The 26,283-nt window shown below is 43.7% G+C and overlaps 1 protein-coding gene across 6 annotated transcripts in view; it reads left to right on the forward strand.

Moving 5' to 3' along the window:
- LOC110504116 (histone deacetylase 4) overlaps positions 1-26,283 on the forward strand; it is a 254,688-nt gene that overhangs the window by 145,151 nt on the left and 83,254 nt on the right. For all 6 annotated transcript variants that reach the window (XM_090229569.1, XM_090229570.1, XM_090229567.1 and 3 more), the window contains one exon: positions 23,344-23,615. In XM_090229569.1, the coding sequence (XP_090085695.1) occupies positions 23,355-23,615 (261 nt within the window). In that variant the 5' untranslated portion in view covers positions 23,344-23,354. The remainder of the gene's footprint in view (positions 1-23,343; positions 23,616-26,283) is intronic.

The following is a 26,283-nucleotide window of genomic DNA, read 5'->3' on the forward strand; positions in this document are numbered from 1 at the left end:
AAAAGTTAATTTGTGGAACACAACTGATTGGCTCAAACGCATTATGATGGTAAGTAATTCCACAAATTAACTTTAAACAAGGCACACCTGTTCATTGAAATGCATTCCAGGTGACTACCTCATGAAGCTGGTTGAGAGAATGCCAAGAGTGTGCAAAGCTGTCATCAAGGCAAAGGGTGGCTACTTTGAAGAATATGTGTGTTGTGAAACACCCATAAGTTTGAAAAAAATGAGATATGATTTTTAGGCCATTTCGCCCAGCCCTAGTCTAAACGCTGCTTTTATAGATTGCTCTTTGTCCTGCCTATCTAGGAAGGAGGCTGGTATGTGTGCAATTTGGGTATGTATGTTTTGTGTGTGAGACTGAAGGATCCGCTTGGAGTGTCTGTGTGAGTGTTTAATGCAGTGACGGTGTGTGTGTGTGTACATTTGGAGGTTAGTGTGAGTGTGCACATATATTGGTGTGTGTATGTCTGTGTGTGCGGATGCATGCCTGCGTGTTCGGTTGCGTGTATGCCTTTCCCTAATACAATCCTTTATACAATTCTCCACTTCCGTGTTAGGGTTTATCACAATAGTCTACAGTGGCCTTCTCCTCTCACTCATCTGCAACAATTTGAAAACACAGTCAGGGGAAAGCAGTATGGAGGGAATGCACTCACACTCCGCTTCCATCTTTCCAGTTCTTTTATGCCAATTCTACGAAAGCAAAAAAGGTTACTAGAAAACGACACCACTCCGCACTATCAATACGTCACTCCCGTTAGCTAGCTAGCTTGCTTCGCTAACCAAATCCCAAAGACTCTAGCTAGCCTGTATAAATCAAATGAAATTGTATTTGTCACATGCGCCGAATACAACAGACCTTACAGTGAAATTCTTAGTTACAATCCCTTAACCAACAATGCAGTCAAGAAAAATACCTAAAACAAAAATAAATAATAGTAACAAATAATTAAAGAGCAGCAGTAAAAAAAACTGTGCGGGGGCACCGGTTAGTCGAGGGTAATTGAGGTAATATGTACATGTAGGTAGAGTTATGGCGCTCTTTGGTATGCAGGGTTAGCCCCTGAGTGCCCCGGTTGTTTAGCAGTGATTACACTGGCTCTCTCTGCGGCTCTCGCTGGCCCTTACAGCGGGAGGATGAGTGGCTGTAATTGGGTATTCATTCCCCTGGTCCCATGGCATTAGCACCGCCAGCCATTGATTGCCGTGGCGCTCCTCTACTGCACTTGTATTAATGGGGTGAGTTTGTTCTGGAGCCAGCCGGCCAACCACTGCCAGTCGTAACACGGACACTCGTCTCCCAACAGAACGGCTGTATCTGTCTGCTTTACTTTGCTTTATGGGTTGGAATAGAGAGGGAGTTGTGTGTGTGTGTGTGTGTGTGTGTGTGTGTGTGAGGACGTCTGTGTGTGAGTGCATGTAGATCCTGGCCTGGAAACTGCAGGCCACAGGTTTGAATAAGTGATGGAGCGCGTGGCCCCTGGGAACGAGTGGAGTGTTTAGTCGGGAGGCCACCCCTTCTTTGACAGGCAGCGTAGAGCAGGCGTTCCGGAGGTGAAAGGACACCTCTCTCTCCAACAGATCTGTGGCTGCAGACTTCGGAGTTCTTAGAGGCCATGAGCTACCCCTATGAGCACAAGACTTTGAAAAGATGAGCACTAACCCTGTGAGCAGTTGAAAATATGTATTGGGTTTAAAAGACATTGAAATTATGTATTTTTGGTTGAAAAGACATTGACAAGATGTTGAAGATTCTTGTGCACACTTGGACCACAGTTGAGTATCGAGGGAGATACTATTAGTGTAGTTCTAATGTGATATACTGTAAATAAGTATTTTATGCACAGACTACCTGACAAGAGGGACAGTGTGTGGTACGAAATTAGATATAATGGGCCTGTTGAGATACTTTTAAAATACACCTTCCTTCCTTCCTTGAAGTAATCACAGATCTTACAAGGTTGGATTGGGGAAAGGAAACATTCCATTACAAATCTAAAGGTTTTGAACGAGGCCCTGGTGCCCAACATATAAGGTGGAAAATGAGGCCAAGAGTCAACTGATGCCCGGCACTTGGGGTTTAACAAGGGTGGCAGATAGCCTAGCGGTTAGAGAGGCTAGCCAGCGACCGGTGGGTTGCTAATTCGAATCCCATGTCCGATGGGAAAAATCTGTCGGGAAGTGAGCTGGCAACTGGAGGGTTTCTTCAGGAGGCTGAATACATTTGGTTTGTCACCAAAAACACTCACAAATGTTTACAGGTGCACAATCGAGAGCATCCTGTCGGGCTGTATCGCCGCCTGGTACGGCAACTGCTCCACCCACAACTGCAAGGCTCTCCAGAGGGTAGTGAGGTCTGCACAACACATCACCGGGGGCAAACTACCTGCCCTCCAGGACACCTACACCACCCGATGTCACAGGAAGGCCAAAAAGATCATCACGGACTACAACCACCCTAGCCACTGCCTGTTCACCCCGCTATCATCCAGAAGGCGAGGTCAGTACAGGTGCATCGAAGCTGGGACCGAGAGACTGAAAAACAGCTTTTATCTCAAGGCCATCAGACCGTTAAACAGCCGTCACTAACATTGAGTGGCTGCTGCCAACATACTGACTCAAATCTCTAGCCACTTTAATAATAATTAATAAATCTAATAAATGTATCACTAGTCACTTTAAACAATGCCACTTTATATAATGTTTACATACCCTACATTACTCATCTCATATGTATATATTGTACTCTATACCATCTACTGCGTCTTGCCTATGCCGTTCGGCCATCGCTCATCCATATATTTATATGTACATATTCTTATTCATTCCTTTACACTTGTGTGTATAAGGCAGTTGTTGAAATTGTTTGATTTTACTGTACGGTCGGAACTAGAAGCACAAGCATTTTGCTACACTCGCATTAACATCTGCTAACCATGTGTATGTGACCAATAGCATTTGATTTGATTTGATCAACTCTTCGATGCCATCCCCTGCCGTTGTGCCCTTGAGACTCCCACAACAACAGCTCCCCGGGTGTCCAGTGTGGCAGCCCACTCCAAAGTCTGTATGTGTGTCTTTCGGTTGGGTTAAAAGCAGAAGTAAAATTTTGGTTGCAATTGACCAATAAAGTGATCTTTATCTTCATGGAAAGTATAGTCGTAGTCGTCCTGCAGAAACCAAACAAGTCAATGTTGTTTCCCCAGACTTGGGATTTGGCTTTTCGGGTGTCTGTGTGATTGTGTGTGACTGCATCCCAGGTGTGACGCCCGAGGGGAACTGCAGGTGTCAGAACAATCTGACAGCTTTGATGGACTCTTCTGCAATGTGACACTTAAGAAACAGGCACTGATGTGCAGAGCCACTGGAGACTGGGGTTCAATCCCCCGTGTCCAACATTCCTACTGAGACCGGGGTTCCTACTGTTCTCCCACTCGTCAACTTTCTAAATAAAGTGTAAATAAACTAGGGTACCAGTGAGGATGTCCTGCGGTGGAACATTTTTGTACAGCTGTTGATAAGTTATTGATAATAATTAGCCACATTTTGTTTTCACGTCATTGAATTAAGATATAACAGAGGAATACGGCTACATTCAATAAAATGTGTCAATAATCCTTTCTTACGGTTGGTGCGTTTACGGATTTGCCCAAAATCGTGTGACATAAAACACCTAGTTTTCTTTCCGGGCAGTGTTGCTTGTTGTTATATCATATGTTGAGCCTTAATCAGTTAAATTGGACATTGAATCCTGGTTCTTGCTGCCGGAAAGTTTATTGTGATGAGATCTCGGAAATGCACTGTGTAACATACCAGTTAATGTCTCCTTATGTTACAGCGTGGAAACAGTTTTCATGGCCACACAAATCAAAAATGATGTGTGTGACTGCAAAATCGAATGCTTCTAACCGGAAGAGTCACCTTAACTTGATACTTACAACCAAAATAAATACTGTCATGTTTATGTAATTCTTCAATAGTTATGCATAATACTTGTTGGATGCGCATTTGCTGTCCAGCTGTTTAATTACGTTGTGATGGTCATGTGACAAACAGCTGTGATACAGCACACAATGCAACAACAGCCAAAGTGCTAGAAAACCAGTGTTCAAGAGGAATGTCCAGAATATTTTCTTGTCTCATTCCTTACTCCAGTGAAGACAGTTGTGCCGTGGTCCATTTTGGATCTAATATCCAGTGATGTGTGGTGAAGTCAGTGGCTGGGCTGGAACTGGCTATTATATCAAAGCCAGATTTGCTCACAAATGAACCTTGATGAAGCCCAAGTTCGCCATACAACAGATAGGCCAATAAACTGAAATTGACAAACGATTTTCACCAAATGTAAATACCAATGTAGCCAAGATACACAAGCGATAGCCTCCGATGACAGCATATTTCATAAATCATATCATCCTCCAAAATGACACACTGCTCAACTCAGCTCAGCCATAGACTGATGTAAACATCCACAGTTACAACCAATTGGTGGCAATAATATGGCCACCTTTGAATACTTCTGAATACGTTCTGAATACTTTGCAACGCAAACCCTATAACCTCTCACATTGGATTTACAATTCTTCCAATGAACAGGCGCAAATGCCACACACACACCAATAATATTATTATGTGACACTATTACGCATATGTTGTGTATAATAAACGCTTCTAACGACATTTCCATATTAATAATCAGCATGACTTAAAAATGCAGTTGAAAAATCAAAAAGTGTCTAATTAAAACAGAATTCTAGCTTGATAAAAAGAATGCATCACAGGAATGTTGTCTATTCTCATGTTCGTTCAACACTAGTCTAACCCTGGCTGGATGTCCTTTGGGTGGTGGACCATTCTTCATACACATGGGAAACTGTTGAGCATGAAAAACCCAGTAGCATTGTAGTTCTTGACACAAACCGTTGTGCCTAGCACCTACTACCATACCCTGTTCAAAGGCACTTCAATCTTGTGTCTTGTCCATTCGCCCTCTGAATGGCACACATACCCAATCCGTGTCTCAATTGTCTCAAGGCTTAAAAATCCTTTAACCTGTCTCGTTCCCTTCATCGACACTGATAGAAGTGGATTTAACAAGTGACATCAATAAGGGATCATAGCTTACACCTGGATTCACCAAGCAGGTGTTCTTAATATACTCTGTGTATATGTTGCCAAATAAGACTAAATAAACCTTTGCTCACCAGAATAATGTCATACATTGATAGAATGATCTAGTTGACATCGGTAACGTTTTCCCTGTAATTTCTGCTTCTTTAGTGGAGCAAAGACTTTTATGGACCGGGTATCAAAAAAACAGGAAAGATTTTCTGTGCAAATTTGACCGGTTGTAAGGAAATAGAAAGCTGTTAAAACGACCCAACATGTTTCTGGCAAGATTCCAGTTTGGCTTGGATGCATATTTTATGTGGTTGATATACTATCAGCTTTTTATGATGCTGATAAAGACCACACCTCAACAGCATTCCCTTAAGGTGCTGAAAGAAAGACATCCTATACTGAAGAAAAATAGAAACACATCATGCAACAATATCATTGATTTTTACTAAGTTACAGTTCATATATATGAAATCAGTCAATTGAAATAAATTCATTAAGCCCTAATCTATGGATTTCACATGACTGGGAATAAAGATATGCATCTGCTGGTCACAGAAAAAAAATGGGCCTCGCAATGGGCTTCAGGATCTCCTCGTGGTATTTGTGTGCATTTAAATTGTCATCGATAAACCTCAATTGTGTTCGTTGTTCGTAGCTTATGCCTGCCCTGCCCTGCCCATACCATAACCCCAGCGCCATCAGCAAACCGCTCACCAACAAAACGCCATACACGTCTAGGTTTGTGACGCTTGTTGGACGTACTGCCAAATTCTCTAAAACGACACATGGTAGAGAAACTTATATAAAAGTCTCTGGCAACAGCTCTGGTGGACATTCCTGCACTCAGCATGCCAATTGCACGCTACCTCAAAGCTTGAGTATTGTGTTGTGTGACAATTGCACATTTTAGAGTGGCCTTTTATTGTCCCCAGCACAAGGTGCATCTGTGTAATTATAATGCTGTTTAGTCAGCTTCTTGATATGCCGCACCTGTCAGGTGGATGGATTATCTTGGCAAAGGAGAAAGGCTCACTAACAGAGATGTAAACAAATTTGTGCACAAAAGTTGAGAGAAATACGTTTTTTTGTGTGTATGGAACATTTCTGTGATCTTTTTTTTCAGGTCATGAAACATGGGACCAACACTTTACATGTTGCATTTATATTTTTGTTCAGTGTATTTCTCCGCTCCTGTTCTCAAGTCGAAATGTAGCCTACATTTGGTGGATCATTTTACTGCAAGAAATTATTAATTCTGCAGGAGTTAATATTAAGGCTAATGTGAGAGGTTATAGGTTATAGATTTCAGATTGTCTAGATTTCATTTTCCATTTAACCCATCTGAACTGTAGGCTACAGTTCCCTTAACGTGCCATAGGCCTATTTGAAGTCCCCGTCTTGTGACTTTCAAATTTGTATATCGCCTCACAATCATCACACGTAATATGCTATCTGCTATCATCCTCTTTTACCACTTCACCAAATCTTTCCCAAACGTTACTTTTCTGGCCCTCCCTTCTTTTTTTATTTTCAACTATCAGTTTCCTAACTCTTTTTGCCTCCGTGCTCTCGATATGAACTTTTTCTGCGCATTCCCAAAAGCATTTGCCGATTTGCCTGTAGGTAATTTGACGTGCATACAGTTAGGCCATGGGCTTACGCAGTAATACTAGATAGCCGAAAATAATGAAGGAAAAAACTCAAGATTTTTAGCCTATAGATATAAATTATACAAGGATGATACATTTAGGCCAATGTTTTTTTTAAGGTATTTGATTTCTCTTCATTCAACCCACCCGCCTTTCATCCAAACAATATTTAATGATCCGAAACACTCCCGCCCCACGGATATAAGCGAAGCCAATGGGCAACCAGCCTCTGAATGCTACCAGACTTGACCAGACGGAAGGTCAGAGGTCAAGATGGGTTTGTCGGTCAGTGGGACAGATAGATAGATAGATACAGTAGGGCTCCAAAAATGCTGACACACACCATCCTCACTGCGACTGTAGTCTGTTTTAGCCCCACTCTTCTCTCCATGCCGCCCTAAGGGAGGTATAGTGTTGCATCCCCGTGTTGAAATCCGCACCGTGCCAAAGAGGCCATTGGCCGTCTCAGCAATACTCCACAACTGTGCCTCCCTGTGATTGGTCTTTTGGTAGGCCAAGGCACCTCTGATAGTCCAGACTCACCCTGTGCAACAAAACAAGAGCAGTATCTTGTTAGCTGTCATCGGTCTTGGGACCGAGCCAGGTGGCACTCCTCATAGTAGAAATCGATTAGAGAAAGAGCCTGATATTCTATACCTTGGTGTTTTTTCTTTCACTATGGACCCAAAAATAGAGCTGAAAGTATCCACATGAAATCCCAGGAGTTTGTGCCTGTTTGTGTGGATGAAGCTTGAGTGATTCTGCTCATTTATATCCATTATGTGCATGTCTTGATGTAATACTGCTGTTTTAGTAACGTCTCTCTTCTAAGCTCAATGTTTTTCTACAGTATATCAGAATTTAAAGTGCCAGGAAAACTAAAACTGCAGACATGCAACCACTGGTAAGCTCTGTGTGAAAACAAGTCAGTGGGAAAATCTCAATTGTATTTCCTTGATTCCTCACGTCTTCTATCCTCACCGCCTTTTTTTTAACCTTTAATTTATCACATTTATCAGTACCGGTCAAAAGCTTGGACACACCTACTCATTCAATGGTTTTTCTTTATTTTTACTATTTTCTACATTATAGAATAATAGTGAAAACATCAAAACTATGAAATAACACATATGGAATCATGTAGTAACCAAAAAAGTGTTAAACAAATCAAAATATATTTGTTGTGGACAAGGTAGGGGCGGTGGTATACAGAAGAAGTATTTGGTAAAATATAAAGTCCATATTATGGCAAAAACAGCTCAAGCAAGCAAAGAGGAAAGAGAAACAACAGTCCATTATTACTTTAAGTCATGATGCTCAGTCAATCTGGAACATTTCAATACTTTGAAAGTTTATTCAAGTGCAGTCGCAAAAAACATCAAGCGCTATGAAGAAACTGGCTCTCATGTGGACTGCCACAGGAAAAGGAAGACCCAGAGTTACCTCTGCTGCAGAGGATAAATTCATTAGAGTTACCAGCTTCAGAAATTGCAGACCAAATAATACATGTAAGTAACAGACATCTCAACATGAACTGTTCAGAGGAGGTCGAATTGCTGCAAAGAAACCACTACTAAAGGACACCAATAATAAGAAGAGACTAGGGCCAAGAAACACAAGCAATGGACATTAGATCTGGTTTGCGCTCAGTGGGACTATAATTTGTTTTTCAACAGGACAATGACCCAACACCCATCCAGGCTGTGTAAGGGAAATTTGACCAAGAAGGAGAGTGATGGAGTTCTGCATCAGATGACCTAGCCTCCACAATCACCCGACCTCAACCCAATTGAGATGGTTTGGGATAAGTTGGCCCGCAGAGTGAAGGAAAAGCAGGCAACAAGTGCTCATCAAAATAAATAAAAATGGCTTAAGGACAACAAAGTTAAGGTATTGGAGTGGCCATCACAAAGCCCCGACCTCAGGCCTATAGACCATGTGTGGGCAGAACTGAAAAAGCATGTGCGAGCAAGGAGGCCTATAAACCTGACTCAGTTACACCAGCTCTGTCAGGAGGAATGGGCCAAAATTCAACTAACTTATTGAGGGAAGCTTGTGGATTGTTACCCGGCCCGGTTCCACCGGCCTGGGATGAGGAGGGCCATGGAAGACTATTGTCGCAGCTGTCCAGAGTGTCAAATCGCTGCCCTAAAAGCACACTTCCGAAACCCGCTGGTCCCCCTAACGATCACTGGGGTGCCCTTTGAACGTATTGCCATGGACATAGTGAGACCCTTGGTAAAAACGGCACGAGGACACCGGTACATCTTGTTAATAGTAGATTGTGCCACCTTGTATCCTGAGGCCATTCCCCTATGGGCGGTGGTCTCCAAGGGAATCGCCCGGGAGCTGTTCCACCTCTTTAGCCGGATGGGCATCCCGAACGAGATCCTGACAGACCAAGGTACTGAGTTCATGTCCCACCTAAAGCAAGATTTGTGTGCTCTCTGCAGATCAAGCAGATCCGGACCTCCGTCTTTCACCAGCAGATGGATGGGCTCGTCGAGTGGTTCAATAAAACAAATGCTGTGGCAGGTCATCAAGCAGGACGGGAAGAACTGGGACCAACTACTACCCCACCTAATGTTCTCATTACGGGAAGTGCCCCAGTCATTCACCGGCTTTTCCCCTTTCAAAACTCCTCTACGGGAGGAGGCCACGTGGCCTACTGGACCTCACCAAGGAGGTGTGGGAACCCCGGGAGATGAGATGATGAAGGTGCGGATGACAGCCATGTGGCCAAATCAGAAGGCCAAGGCCCGAAGGACGGCCATGAAGCAGGAAGTGGAGGCTATGCTGAGGATGGGGGTTATCGAAGAATCCCACAGCGCAGGTTGCAGCCCCATCGTGTCGGTCCACAAACCGGACGGTAGTCTGTTCTTCTTTAATGATTTCCGGGGAAGGCCCGGTACATCAGCACCCTCTACCTGATTCCCCACAGGATACAGCAAGACTTCGGAGTCCAGAAGATGGTATCCCAGAGGAGGTCTCCTGGAGGAGACCTATTATTTTCTATTTGTTTATTATTTCATAAACACCCTTGAAACCAAGCTAATACAATTGTGTCTGTGTCTGATCTGTGTAAACGTCTTGACCAAACTCCCTGGTCTGCCACTATATATAGGGCACTATCACAGCTGAGAACTGTTGTTCTGATTAAAGAAGCAATAAAACTGGTCTTCTTTAGACTAGTTGAGTATCTGGAGCATCAGCATTTGTGGGTTTGATTACAGGCTCAAAACGGCCAGAAACAAAGAGGTTTCATCTGAAATTCGTCATTCTATTCCTGTTTTAAGAAATTAAGGCTATTCCATGCGTGAAATTGTCAAGAAATGCACAACTGTGCACAACTGAGCAAGAGGACAAGTACATTAGAGTGTCTAGTTTGAGAAACAGACGCCTCACAAGTCTTCAACTGGCAGCTTCATTAAGTAGCACCCGCAAAACACCAGTCTCAACGTCAAAAGTGAAGAGGCGACTCCGGGATGCTGGCCTTCAAGGCGGAGTTGCAAAGAAGAAGCCATATCTCAGAATGGCCAATACAAATAAAAGAGCCCCATTTACATAATAATTCAGACCCTTTACTCAGTACTTTGTTAAAGCACCGTTGGCAGCGATTAGAGCCTTGATTCTTCTTGGATATGACGCTACAAGCTTGTCACACCTGTATTTGGATAGTTTCTCCCATTCTTCTCTGCAGATACAATAATACATATATTCCAAAACACTTAAGTAATACAGCAAAAATACTGTAAAAGAAGAAATGTACTTTTTGTCCTGAATAGAAAGTGTTATTTTTAGGGCAAATCCAACACATTATTGAGTAACAATAAAAATCAATCAAATGTATTTATAAAGCCATTTTTATATCAGCCGATGTCACAGAGTGCTATACAGAAACCCAGCCTAAAATCCCAAACAACAGGCAATGCCGATGTAGAAGCAGGGTGGCTAGGAAAAACTCCCTAGAAAGGCCGGAACCTAGGAAGAAACCTAGAGAGGAACCAGGCTCTGAGGGCTGGCCAGTCCTCTTCTGGCTGTGCAGGGTTGAGATTATAACAGTACATGTTCAAACGTTCATAGATGACCAGCAGCATCAAATAATAATAATAGTCACAGTGGTTGTAGAGGCTGAAACAGGTCAGCACCTCAGGAGTAAATGTCAGTTAATAGCCAGAGTTCGAGACATAAGGTGCGGTAAAGAGAGTCAAAAACAGCAGGTCCGGGACAAGGTGAACAGGTCAGACTTCCGTAGCTGCAGGCAGAACAGTTGAAACTGGAGCAGCAGCACGACCAGGTGGACTGGGGACAGCAAGGAGTCATCAGGCCAGGTAGTCCTGAGGCAAGGTCCCAGGGCTCAGGTCCTCCGGGAGGAGAGGTAGAGAGAGATAATTAGTGGGAGCATACTTAAATTCACACAGAACACCAGTTAAGACAGGAGAAATATTCCAGATATGTTTTGGCACGAACCTGAGGGGGGCACCAACATGGACAGGAAGATCACGTCAGTGACTCAACCCACTCATGTGACGCACCCCTCCTAGGGACGGCATGGAAGAGCACCAGTAAACCAGTGACTCAGCCCCCGTAATAGGGTTTGAGGCAGAGAATCCCGGTGGAGAGAGGGGAACTGGCCAGGCAGAGACAGCAAGGTCGGTTCGTCGCTCCAGTGCCTTTCCGTTCACCTTCACACCCCTGGGCCAGGCTGCACTCAATCATATGACCGACTGAAGAGATGAGTCTTCAATAAAGACTTAAAGGTTGAGACAGAGTCTGAGAAATCCCTGCCTCCAGCTGTTTGCTTAGAAAGTCTAGGGACAATAAGGAGGCCTGCATCTTGTGAGCGTAGCGTACGTTTCAGGATATGCACAGCAGGACCAAATCGGAGAGAAAGGTAGGAGGAGCAGGCCCATGTAATGCTTTGTAGGTTAGCAGTAAAAACCTGAAATCATCCCTAGCCTTAACAGGTAACCAGTGTGGAGAGGCTAGCACTGGAGTATTATGATCACATTTTTTGGTTCTAGTCAAGATTCTAGCAGCCGTGTTTAGTACTAACTGAAGATTATTTAGTGCTTTATACGGGTAGCCGGAAAGTAGAGCATTGCAGTAGTCTAATCATGGCGGTGGCTACATCATATTATGGGTATGCTTGTCATTGCAAGGACAAGGGAGTTCCTTATGATAAAAATAAACTGAATACAGTATAGGCACAGACAAAATCCTATGGGAAAATCTTCTTCATTCTGCTTTCCAAAAGACACTCTGAGACAGTCACCTTTCAGCGGGACCATAACCTAAAACACAAGGCCAAATCTACACTGGAGTTGCTTACCAAGATGACGTTGAATGTTCCTGAGTGGCCATGTCACAGTTTTGACTTAAATTGGCTTCAAAATCTATTGCAAGACTTGAAAAGCGCTGTCTAGCAATGATCAACAATCAACTTGACAGATCTTGAAGAATATTTTAGTTGAATAGCTTAATGGGAAAATATTGTACAATCCAGGTGTGCAAAGCTCTTATAGACTTACCCAGAATGACTCACTGCTATAATCGCTGCCAAAGGTGGTTCTACAAAGTAATGACTCAGGGGTGTGAAGACTTATGTAAATGAGATATTTCTGTATTTTATTTTCAATAGATTGGCAAAAATGTCTAAAAACACATTCACTTTCTCATTATGGTTATTGTGTGTAGATAGGTGAGTGAAAATGTTTTTTTGAATCCATTTTGAATGTGGAAACCATGTGGAATAAGTCAAGGGGTCTGAAAACTTTCTGAAGGCACTGTATATACTGCATGTAATATAGACAAATCTCTATGGGTGCTGATTTAGGTGTGATGTATGGCCAAGTGTCCCTTCCCATAATGCAATGGGCTTCACCCAGCAATCCCAGGGAATCAATCTCCATCAGCTACGTCAGCGCGGCTCCTTCCGTCAGCGACACGTCTGCAAAGCATGCACACACACTGCCTCTCTCTTTCATACACACACACACACACACTGTAAGTGCTGTGTGTGTCAGCAAATCCCAGCCGCTAAGATCGTTTTGCTGTGGGAATTTTTTTTGCTCTGTTGCCATGTTGCATCATTTCACCCAAGAGTGGGTGGACCCAAACTGCATTTCTGAGAATGCACATGTGTTTACTCAGTGGGATTGTGCAGTATTACATACATTAATACATGTGGATCTGCCTGCATGTGTGTGTGTTTATGCGTCGGTGCGTTTGTGTGTGTGCTTTTGTACATCTTCACTTGTGTGAATGTCTGTTTGTATATGTGTGTATGTGAGTGCCGTCTTCATCCTCCTCCTCTATAGTGCAGGCCAATGATCAACCAACCCACTAAATTAGAAGGGATCACGTGAAGGATAACTAAACTCAGTAAAAAAAGAAACGTCCCTTTTTCAGGACCCTGTCTTTCAAAGATAATTCAAAAAATCCAAATAACTTCACAGATCTTCATTCTAAAGGGATTAAACACTGTTTCACTTGCTTGTTCAATGAACCATAAACAATTAATGAACATGCACCTGTGGAACGTTCGTTATGACACTAACAGCTTACAGACGGTAGGCAATTAAGGTAACAACTTAGGACACTAAAGAGGCCTCTCTACTGACACTGAAAAACACCAAAAGAAAGATGCCCAGGGTCCCTGCTCATCTGCGTGAACATGTCGTAGGCATGCTGCAAGGAGGCATGAGGACTGCAGCTGTGGCCAGGGCAATAAATTGCAATGTCATACTGTGAGACGCCTAAGACAGCGCTACACCGAGACAGGACGGACAGCTGATAGTCTGCCACTGCGAGGACAATGTGTAACAACAACTGCACAGGATCGGTACATCCGAACATCACACCTGCGGTACAGGTACAGAATGGCAACAACAACTGCCTGAGTTACACCAGGAATGCACAATCCCTCCATCAGTCCTCAGACTGTCCGCAATAGGCTGAGAGAGGCTGGACTGAGGGTTTGTAGGCCTGTTGTAAGTTAGGTTCTCACCAGATATCACCGGCAACAACGTCACCTGGGCACGTCGCTGGACCAGACAGGACTGGCAAAAAGTGCTCTTCACTGACGAGTCGCTGTTTTGTCTCACCAGGGGTGATGGTCGGATTCGCGTTTATCATCGAAGGAATGAGCGTTACACCGAGGCCTGTACTCAGCAGCGGGATCGATTTGGAGGTGGAGGGTTCGTTATGGTCTGGGGCGGTGTGTCACAGCATCATCAGACTGAGCTTATTGTCGTTGCAGGCAATCTCAATGCTGTGCGTTACAAGGAAGACATCCTCCTCCCTCATGTGGTACCCTTCCTGCAGGCTCATCCTGACATGAACCTCCAGCATGACAATGCCATCAGCCATACTGCTCGTTCTGTGTGTGATTTCCTGCAAGACAGGAATGTCAGTGTTCTGCCATGGCCAGCGTAGAGCCCGGATCTCAATCCCATTGAGCACGTCTGGGACCTGTTGGATGGAAGGGTGAGGGCTGGGGCCATTCCGCCCAGAAATGTCCGGGAACTTGCAGGTGCCTTGATGGAAGAGTGGGGTAACATCTCACAGCAAGAACTGGCAAATCTGGTGCAGTCCATGAGGAGGAGATGCACTGCAGTACTTAATGCAGCTGGTGGCCACTCCAGATACGGACTACTTTTGATTTTGACACCCCCCCCCCCTTTGTTCAGGGACACATTATTCAATTTCTGTTAGTCACATGTCTGTGGAACTTGTTCAGTTTATGTCTTAGTTGTTGCATCTTTGTTATATTCATACAAATATTTACACATGTTAAGTTTGCTGAAAATAAAGGCAGTTGACAGTGAGAGGAGTTTTGGAACAAATGTCTGGTGTTGTTATTTTACTAAGCCCCAAAGCTCCTCCCTGTTTCTGTCTGTTGAATGAATCCATTCTGTGATAACCCTTTCGCTCTTACCCAATGCTGTTTTGTAATTCTATTTATCCTTTATGTCACCAAAAGAGAGTCCTGGCTAAGACAGATGGCAACATGCATTTAGGCTAGGAGTGTCACTGTTAAACAAGTAAATTTTTTCTTAGCACTGAGTGTAGCCAAAGTGTGGATTGTGTCCATCTCACATATTGACCCTTTGTGCCAAATACTGTAGAGCAGTGGGTCCCAAACTTTTTATAGTCCCGTACCCGTTCAAACATCCAACCTCCAGCACCAGGGTCAGCGCACTCTCAAATGTTGATTTATTTCAATCATTGTAAGCCTGCCACACACACACTATACAATACATTTATTAAACATAAGAATGAGTGTGTGGGAAGTGACAAAGAGCTCTTATAGGACCAGGGCACAAATGATAATATAACAATAATAAATCATTTTGCTCTTTGCTTAGCTATCTTACATTTAAAACCTTATTTGTTCATCAACAATGGTGTATTACTCACCACAGGTTAATGATAAGGGTGTGCTTGAAAGGATGCACATAACTCTGCAATGTTGGGTTTTACTGGAGAGTCTCAGTCATTTTCCACACACAGTCTCTGCCTGTATTTATTTTTCATGCTAGTGAGGGCCGAGAATCCACTCTCACATAGGTATGTGGTTGCAAAGGGCATCAGTGTCTTAACAGCGTGATTTGCCAAGGCAGGATACTCTGAGCGCAGCCCTATCCAGAAATATGTCAGTGGCTTCTGATTAAATAAAATTTTCACAGAAACGCTTGTTGCAATTTCGATGAGGCTCTGTTGTTCAGATATCGGTAAGTGGACTGGAGGCAGGGCATGAAAGGTATAACAAATCCAGTTGTTTGTGTCGTCCATTTCGGGACTACCTGCGTAATTGCGCACCTAACTCACTCAGGTGCTTCGATATATCACATTTGACATTGTCCGTCAGCTTGAGTTAATTTGCACACAAAAAATCATGCAATGATGGAAAGATCTGTGTGTTGTCCTTGTTAATGCAGACAAAGAGCTCCAACTTCTTAATCCTAGGAGGGCCAATAGGAGGGCCAAGCTCAATTTTGTCCTGCACATTGAATATAGTTGCAGAGACCCTACCCTGTAGTCCTAGATTCAGATCATTCAGGTGAGAAAAAACATCACCCAGATAGACCATATGTGTGAGAAACTCATCATCATGCAAGAAGTCAGACAAGTGAAAATGATGGTCTGTAAAGAAAACTAAGCTCGTCGCTCAATTCAAAAAACGTGTCAGTACTTTGCCCCTTGATAACCAGTGCACCTCTGTATGTTGTAAACCCGTTACATGGTCGCTGCCCATATCATTGCATAGTGCAGAAAATACATGAGAGTTCAGGGGCCTTGCTTTAACAAAGTTAACCATTTTCACTGTAGTCTCCAAAATGTATTTCAAGCTGTCAGGCATTCCCTTGGCAGGAAGAGCCTCTCAGTGGATGCTGCAGTGTACCCAAGTGGTGTCGGGAGCAACTGCTTGCACACGCATTACCACTCCAATATGTCTCCCTGTCATGGCTTTTGCGCAATCAGTACAGATACCAACACATCTTGACCACCAAAGTCCATTTGATGTCACAAAGCTGTCCAGTACTTTAAAATAGCCTCTCCTGTCGTCCTGGTTTCCAGTGGTTTGCGGAAGAGGATGTCTTCCTTAATTGACCCCCGTAAACAGAACGGACATATACCAGGAGCTGTGCCAGGCCCGCCATGTCTGTTGACTCATCCAGCTGTAATGCATATAATTCACTGGCTTGTATGCGAAGCAGTAATTATTTCAAAACATCTCCTACCATGTCACTGATGTGTCGTGAATTAGTGTTGTTTGATGAAGGCATTCTCTGTATAGTTATTTTGGCCTTTTCCCCCAGCATTGTCCCAGCCATATCCACGGCAGCAGGAAGAATTAAGTCCTCCGCAATAGTATGGGGCTTGCCTGTCCTAGCCATTCGGTAGCTCACCATATAAGACGCTTCTAGCCCCTTCTTAATAATGGTATTTCGCTCAACAAATTCCTGTGGCTTATTTTTCAAATTGGCATGTTTTGTTTCTAAATGTCTGCGCAAGAGTGAAGGTTTCATAGAGTTGTGAGATCGTACTTTTGCACATATAACACACCGTGGCTGAGGAAAGGCACTACTCCCAATATAAGTGAACCCCAAATCAATGTAGTTCTCATCATATTTGTGCCTCTTCGATGGTCCAACGTCCCTGTTGGTACTAGCAGTACTACTGTTGGTAGTAGCAGTACTACCAGTAGAGCTGGTATGCGTCTCTATGGACGCAGACCTTACCATTTATCTTTTTTTGAGCAAACGGATTGAGCAGCAGCTACGTTTGGCTACATACGGACCGTTAGTGGTATTCCCGCGAGAAAGTAAAGGTTATTCAATCAATTAAATGTATTTATAAGCTTACATCAGCTGATGTCACAAAGTGATTCCATAGCCCGCAGGTAGAACAGTTGAAACTGGAGCAGCAGCACGACCAGGTGGAATGGGGACAGCAAGGAATCATCACGCCAGGTAGTCCTGAGGCATGGTCCTAGGGCTCAGGTCCTCCGAGAGAAAGAGAGAGAGCGAGCGAGAGAGAGAGAGAGAGCGAGAGAAAGAAAGAGAGAAAAAGAGAGAGAATTAGAGAGAGCATACTTAAATTCACACAGGACACCGGATAAGACAGGAGAAATTCTCCAGATATAACAGACTGACCCTAGCTCTCCAACACATAAACTATTGCTGCGCAACATATTTTTCTTTTTTTTTTTAGAGGAATGGGAGATTCGATATAGGCCTATAGTTTTTTTTATATTTTCTAGGTCAAGGTTTGGCTTTTTCAAGAGAGGCTTTATTACTGCTAGTTTTAGTGAGTTTGATACACATCCGGTGTTCAACATAGGAGGGCCAAGCACAAGAAACATCTCTTTCAGTAGTTTAGTTGGAATAGGGTCCAGTGTGCAGCTTGAAGTTTTAGAGGCCATGACTATTTTCATCAATGTGTCAAGAGATATAGTATTAAAACGCTTAAGTGTCTCCCTTGATCCTAGTTCCTGGCAGTGTTGTGCAGACTCAGGACAACTGAGCTTTGGAGAAATACGCAGATTTAAAGAGTCCGTAATTTGCATTCTAATGATCATGAAATTTTCGTCAAAGAAGTTCATGAATTTATCACTGCTGAAGTGAAAGCCATCCTCTCTTGGGGAACACTGCTTTTTAGTTAGCTTTGCGACGGTATCAAAAATACATTTTGGATTCTTCTTATTTTCCTCAATTAAGTTGGTAAAATAGGATGATCGAGCAGCAGTGAGGGCTCTTCGATACAGCACGGTATTGTCTTTCCAAGCTAGTCGGAAGACCTCCAGTTTGGTGTAGTGCCATTTCCGTTCCAATTTTCTGGAAGCTGTTTCAGGGCTATTTTCTGTTTACCAGGGAGCTAGTTTCTTATGACAAATGTTTTTTGTTTTTAGGGGTGCGACTGCCTCTAGCGTATTACGCAAGGTTAAATTGAGTACCTCAGTTAGGTGGTTAACTGATTTTTGTACTCTGACGTCCTTGGGTAGGAAGAGGGAGTCTGGAAGAGCATCTAGGAATCTTTGGGTTATCCGAGAATTTATAGCACGGCTTTTGATGATCCTTGGTTGGGGTCTGAGCAGATTATTTGTTGTGATTGCAAACAAAATAAAATGGTGGTCCGATAGTCCAGGATTATGAGGATAAAACATTAAGATCCACACCATTTATTCCACGAGACAAAACTAGGTCCAGAGTATGACTGTGGCAGTGAGTAGGTCCAGAGACATGTTGGACAAAACCCACTGAGTCGATGATGGCTCCGAAAGCCTTTTGGAGTGTGTCTGTGGATTTTTTCATGTGAATTTTAAAGTCACCAAAAATGTGAATATTATCTGCCATGACTACAGGATCTGATAGGAATTCAGTGAACTCAGTGAGGGACGCTGTGTACTGCCCAGGAGGCCTGTAAACAGTAGCTATAAAAAGTGATTGAGTAGGCTGCATAGATTTCATGACTAGAAGCTCAAAATTTTGGGGGGTAAATTTAATTCTGCTATCATAAATGTTAGCAACACCTCTGCCTTTGCAGGATGTGAGGGGGATATGGTCACTAGTGTAACCAGGATGCGAGGCCTCATTTAACACAGTAAATTCATCAGGATAAGCCATGTTTCAGTCAGGCCAATCACATCAAGATTATGATCAGTGATTAGGTCATTGACTATACAGTGCCTTGCGAAAGTATTCGGCCCCCTTGAACTTTGCGACCTTTTGCCACATTTCAGGCTTCAAACTAAAAGATATAAAAGTGTATTTTTTTGTGAAGAATCAACAACAAGTGGGACACAATCATGAAGTGGAACGACATTTATTGAATATTTCAAACTTTTTTAACAAATCACAAACTGAAAAATTGTGCGTGCAAAATTATTCAGCCCCTTTACTTTCAGTGCAGCAAACTCTCTCCAGAAGTTCAGTGAGGATCTCTGAATGATCCAATGTTGACCTAAATGACTAATGACGATAAATACAATCCACCTGTGTGTAATCAAGTCTCCGTATAAATGCACCTGCACTGTGATAGTCTCAGAGGTCCGTTAAAAGCGCAGAGAGCATCATGAAGAACAAGGAACACACCAGGCAGGTCCGAGATACTGTTGTGAAGAAGTTTAAAGCCGGATTTGGATACAAAAAGATTTCCCAAACATCCCAAGGAGCACTGTGCAAGCGATAATATTGAAATGGAAGGAGTATCAGACCACTGCAAATCTACCAAGATCTGGCCGTCCCTCTAAACTTTCAGCTCATACAAGGAGAAGACTGATCAGAGATGCAGCCAAGAGGCCCATGATCACTCTGGATGAACTGCAGAGATCTACAGCTGAGGTGGGAGACTCTGTCCATAGGACAACAAGCAGTCGTATATTGCACAAATCTGGCCTTTATGGAAGAGTGGCAAGAAGAAAGCTATTTCTTAAAGATATCCATAAAAAGTGTTGTTTAAAGTTTGCCACAAGCCACCTGGGAGACACACCAAACATGTGGAAGAAGGTGCTCTGGTCAGATGAAACCAAAATTGAACTTTTTGGCAACAATGCAAAACGTTATGTTTGGCGTAAAAGCAACACAGCTGAACACACCATCCCCACTGTCAAACATGGTGGTGGCAGCATCATGGTTTGGGCCTGCTTTTCTTCAGCAGGGACAGGGAAGATGGTTAAAATTGATGGGAAGATGGATGGAGCCAAATACAGAACCATTCTGGAAGAAAACCTGATGTAGTCTGCAAAAGACCTGAGACTGGGACGGAGATTTGTCTTCCAACAAGACAATGATCCAAAACATAAAGCAAAATCTACAATGGAATGGTTCAAAAATAAACATATCCAGGTGTTAGAATGGCCAAGTCAAAGTCCAGACCTGAATCCAATCGAGAATCTGTGGAAAGAACTGAAAACTGCTGTTCACAAATGCTTTCCATCCAACCTCACTGAGCTCGAGCTGTTTTGCAAGGAGGAATGGGAAAAAATGTCAGTCTCTCGATGTGCAAAACTGATAGACATACCCCAAGCGACTTACAGCTGTAATCGCAGCAAAAGGTGGCGCTACAAAGTATTAACTTAAGGGGGCTGAATAATTTTGCACGCCCAATTTTTCAGTTTTTGATTTGTTAAAAAAGTTTGAAATATCCAATAAATGTCGTTCCACTTCATGATTGTGTCCCACTTGTTGTTGATTCTTCACAAAAAAATACAGTTTTATATCTTTATGTTTGAAGCCTGAAATGTGGCAAAAGGTCGCAAAGTTCAAGGGGGCCGAATACTTTCGCAAGGCACTGTAACTGCCTTGGAAGTGAGGGATCTAACATTAAGTAGCTTTATTTTGAGATGTGAGATATCACAATCTCTTTCATTAATGACAGGAATGGAGGAGGTCTTTATTCCAGTGAGATTGCTAAAGCGAACACCGCCATGTTTCATTTTGCCCAACCTAGATCGAGGCACAGACACGGTCTCAATGGGGATAGCTGAGCTGACTGCACTGACTGTGCTCGTGGCAGACTCCACTAAGCTGGCTAACAGCCTGCTGCCTGGCCTGCACTCTATCTCATTGTGGAGCTAGGGGAGTTAGAGCCCTGTCTATGTTCGTAGGTAAGATGAGAGCACCCCTCCAGCTAGGATGGAGTCCGTCACTCCTCAGCAGGCCAGGCTTGGTCCTGTTTGTGGGTGAGTCCCAGAAATCTACAAATTCTATCTTTTGGGAGGGGCAGAAAACAGTTTTCAACCAGCAATTGAGTTGTCAGAATCTACTGTACTGCTCATCACTCCCCCTAACTGGGAGGGGGGCAGAGACAATTACTCGATGCCAACACATCTTTCTTCTTTCTGATTTACACGCTGAAGCTATGTTGCGCTTGGTAACCTCTGACTGTTTCATCCTAACATCGTTTGTGCCGACGTGGATAACACTATTCCTATATTCTCTACACTCGCCAGTTTTAGCCTTAGTCAGCACCATCTTCAGATTAGCCTTAACGTCAGTAGCCCAGCCCCCTGGGAAACAGTGTATGATCGCTGGATGATTCGTTTTAAGTCTAATACTACAGGCAATGGAGTCGCCAATGACTAGGGTTTTCAATTTGTCAGAGCTAATGGGAGAAGGAGAGACCAGAGAAGGCTCGGCCTCTGACTCCGACCAGTTGCTTAATGGGGAGAACCGGTTGAAAGTTTCTGTCGGTTGAATTAGCGACACCGGTTGAGCATTCCTACAGCATTTCCTTCCAAAAGCCATGAGAAAATTGTCAGGTTGCGGGGACTGTGCCAGGGGATTTATACTACTATCTGTACTTATTGATGGCACAGATGCGGTTTCATCCTTTCCTACACTTAAATGACCCTTGGCTAACGATTGCGTCTGAAGCTGGGCTTGCAGCATGGCTATCCTTGCCATAAGGCGATCGTTCTCCTGTATATTATGAGTACAGCGACGGCAATTAGAAGGCATCATGTTAATGTTACTACTTAGCTTCGGCTGGTGGAGTTCCTTATGAACCATGTCCAGATAAAGCGTCCGGGGTGAAAAGTTTAATGAAATAAGTAGAGCGAGGGGAAATAATAAAAATATAAAACGGTAATTAAAAAGTAAAAAACGTAAATTTGGCAGATAGCAAAGTAAGGTTAGCAACAAACTGCACAGCAGCACCTAAACAAGTCTACACGTTGTGACCGGAGAGTGGTTCATGTGATTAGATGTTAAGTACTTGACGAGGCTACCTGTATTTGACATTGTGTTGTTATTTCGCTGAACACTAGATGGTTTAATTTGATTTTTGCCAGTGAAACGAGGCTACTAAAAAAACTTTTTTTAATGTATTTGGCGTACCCCCAACGTCATTGAGGGTACTCCTGGGGAATACTAGCTGTAGAGGAATGAAGCTACTGTATGTTTGAATTGAAGCTGTAAAACACATCAAAACTAGGTTTCACTTGTTGTACCAGCAAAACATAGATTCACTGTTGTACTACCAACTTTCTACCACTAACTTGTTAACAAATTAATTGAGAACTTTGGTTCAGGGTTTGGCATGTGTGTACGTCATGTGGCGTATGTGTTACGTAACAGGGTCTTTGTCTCCAATTCAAGCAATGAGGCCACAGCTGAAAAAGTGCTTATCTACTTGTTCAAAAACTAACCACACTGGAAGTTATTCACTCCAGCGCTGTGTCCTGCCCAGAAGAGCATTTCCTCCTCCCTCCTCTCAATACACTCTCAATGCCCCCTTTGTGCCCATATCCCTCATAGCCTCCACCCCCAAAACCCTATTCCATGATGAGAGTGGCAGGTTTTTCTCTTCTCTGTATTGATCAACTCTGTGACATTTTGAGGAGGAACTCTTTTGTTTGGCCATAAACCCCACCTAACTCTCTCTTCTGGCCAGTGCCATTGTAGTGCTGCACTCTACTCTTGAACTCGTGAAATTCTCCTCTTTGAGATGAGTGCCCCGCTGTGAGCTGGTACAGTAGGAATGAGTGGGGATCCTTTTTGAGATGCACACACATAGAGAAGCACACAGACACACACACACACCACTCCTCTCAAACGAGAGCATACTGCACCCTGTTTCTGGTCCACACATATTGTGGCAATGCTGGCACGTACACACACACACACACACACACACACACACACACACACACACACACATAGTAGTAGCTGTCTGTACTTTTTTTCTTTTGTTTGCAGCCTATTGTCAATCCCAACATCACACAACTCCCATCGTGGTACAACTCCTACCGCCACACTCTACATCAAACATCATAGTGTGTAACAAAAAGCCGTCGTTAAGAGTATCATCTGTGCCGTGTAGACCTACAATGAAGACTCATTAGCCTTTTGCCAAAGCTGAGCATTATTAAATGAAGTCAGGGGGATATTCTATTCTATGGGTCATTCAATGAATGGGCTCCGATTGGACCTGTAAGTTTGTGTGTCTGAGAAAAAGCCTTGGGAAAGGCTACTGTGTCCTTTCATTTTTGATTGAATCCTACGTCATAAAGGAACAACAGCCATGGAAAATGTCGGTAACCCCCGCTTTCTCTCCCCAGTCGACGTGAGCATGGCACTGCCCTTGCAGGTGCCCCCGGCTGCCATTCCCATGGACCTGCGCCTGGACCAGCCCTTTGGCCTAGCACCACGACCAGATGACCAGTGCCACCAAGGACAGGTCCCAGGTCAGCGGGAGCAGCAGCTGCAGCAGGAGTTGCTGGCCCTCAAACACAAACAGCAGATCCAGAGACAGGTGCTCATCGCTGAGTTCCAGCGGCAACATGAGCAGCTCTCACGCCAGCACGAGGCCCAGCTACAGGAGCATGTTAAGGTGTGTGTGTGTGTCCTCTCCTCTCCATCTTTTTAGTGATCTCTCCTCACCATGCAACTTATTCGACCCCTCATCCCAATCTTACCCCCCCATCACCCGCTGCTCTTCCCCCTCCCTCCATCTCTCCATCCCTCCTTCCCCTTTGCTCGAGGGCTGTCTGGATTAATGCAGAAAGATTTTCATTGCAACAGGGACTTGGCTCAACAGAATGTGGTAAGGACAGAGGGGATGGGTGTAGGAGAGGACATGCATGTATGCGTGTGTGCGTTTGTGTGCCTATGCCTGTGCATGCCAGTGATAAGTGGGTCAGCTGTTTGTTCACCCACACCCGCCCACAATTTCTACTAACCCATCCCCAATCACCCGACTACAAGTGATAAAGTGATCTGAGGCCAGCACCCGACCCTAACTCACAAATATAGAAAATACGCTGTAGCGTAGTCAGAGATTTTTTGACAGTGGGTGTGGGATTTTTTGTTGTTGTTGCCTAATTCAGATAGGTCTTTGTTACTGCTTTTAATTTACTACATTTTGTTAGTCAACTTGTCTATAATTAAATACATGAAGCTTCTCTTCTGACAATACTTGTCGCCACTAGAATACTAAATAAACCCTTGCTCACCAGAAAATATGTCATACATCAATCGAATGAATGTTTCAATCTAGTTGACATTGGTAAAGTTTTCTCTTTCATCTCTGCTTCTCTCCAGCAGTAAAGATGTTTAGGGAGCGGGGAGAAAATGCAAAGATTTTCCATGCAAAATGACCAAATGACATTAGTTTGACCATTGTTAAGTTAATTACAAGCTGTGAAAACGACCCAACATGTTTCTGATGAGACTTAAGTTTGGCTTGGATGCATATTTTATGTGGTTAAAATACTCTCAGCTTTTACGATGCTGATAAAGAGGGCACCTTTACAGACGGTCCCTAACTAATCATTCATTCTCTCAAGATGCTATTCCTTGTAAACCATCTGAACAGTAGGCTACAATTCCCTTGACGTGCCATATTTGAAGTCCCCGTCTTGTTAGTGTCAAACGTCAGATAAAAAAAATGAAAGACAAACCTCTATCTAGCCTATAGATATGAATTGCACAAGAATCATACAGTATATTTATGGATTTTTAATGCATTGTTTTCTCTTTATTCCAACTGCCCGCCCGCCCCTCGTCCACACAATATTTCATGACCCTAAACCCACCCGCCCTGTGGATATAACCGCGGGGACTGCGGATTATGAGTCAACCCGCTCTTCACTAGCGCATGCGTGTGTGTGATGTAACTGGATCTGCCGGTTACGTTGGGCTGCTTTTCTGATCTTAATAGGAACCCCGTCCTTGGGAAACTGTGTATGCATGTGTACCACCGCATATGTGTGTGTGACAGTGAGAGAAACTGCTCGCTTTGCAAACAGGCCTCCACGGTGTTGCCACGGGCCGCAGCCTCAATCAGGCAATGGGAGCTAGGCAGCCCAGGCTAAAAATAACTCTGTCTGAAAGCTCCAGTCACAGCAGCCAGTGGGCTTCAGCACCAGGTAGGGTGGGATGCACAGTGATTGGCACATCACTAGCTCTACATTATGCCTTGACAGCATGCTGACTGTTTTCTATTTTGCTCTGTTCCAGTCAACACCCACCTGTACTGGTTGAAATTATGCAAACACTCTCCATAGTGAGGCTTTTATCATCCAGTTATTTAGGCATTTAGTCTCACTCTTGATGACTTCTTAAAGAGTAACTTTCATTTAAAAAAAAGTCTTAGTTATAGTGAAACAAGTCAATTCTGGTCTTCATTTTGACAGTTTGTTACAAAAGTGATATATTTTTACTACTTTTAGTTCAACTCTACCATTGAATTAAAGCAGGAAGCACCAGTGTCTCAGTCTATAAAAAAAGTGGTCAGATTAAGCAGATGCTAAACTACAAGGCTGTTTTGCTAGCACAGACTGGAATATGTTCCAGGATTCTTCCGAATAGCATTGAGGAGTAGACCACATCAGTCACTGGCTTTATCAATAAGTGAATCGAGGATGTCGTCCCCACAGTGACTGTACGTACATACCCCAACCAGAAGCCATGGATTACAGGCAACATTCGCACTGAGCTAAAGGGTAGAGCTGCCGCTTTCAAGGAGCGGGACTCTAACCCGGAAGCTTATAAGAAATCCCGCTATGTCCTCAAACGAATCATGAAACAGGCAAAGCATTAATACAGGACTAAGATCAAATTGTACTACAACGGCTCCAACGCTCGTTGGATGTGGTAAGGCTTGCAAACTATTACAGACTACAAAGGGAAGCACAGCCAAGAGCTGCCCAGTGACACAAGCCTACCAGACAAGCTAAATAACTTCTATGCTCGCTTCGAAGGAAGTAACACTGAAACATGCATGAGAGCACCAACTGTTTCGGATGACTATGTGATCATGCTCTCCACAGCCGATGTGAGTAAGACCTTTAAACAGATCAACATTCACAAGGCCACTGGGCCAGATGGATTACCAGGACGTGTACTCCTAGCATGCGCTGACCAACTGGCAAGTGTCTTCACTGACATTTTCAACCTCTCCCTGTCCGAGTATGTAATACCAACATGTTTCAAGCAGACCTCCATAGTCCCTGTGTCCAAGAACACTAAGGTAACCTGCTTAAATGACTACCGCCCCT

The sequence above is a fragment of the Oncorhynchus mykiss genome, chromosome 3 (genome assembly GCF_057628025.1).
Source record: "Oncorhynchus mykiss isolate SJ-2025 chromosome 3, ASM5762802v1, whole genome shotgun sequence".
Lineage (NCBI taxonomy): Eukaryota > Metazoa > Chordata > Actinopteri > Salmoniformes > Salmonidae > Oncorhynchus > Oncorhynchus mykiss.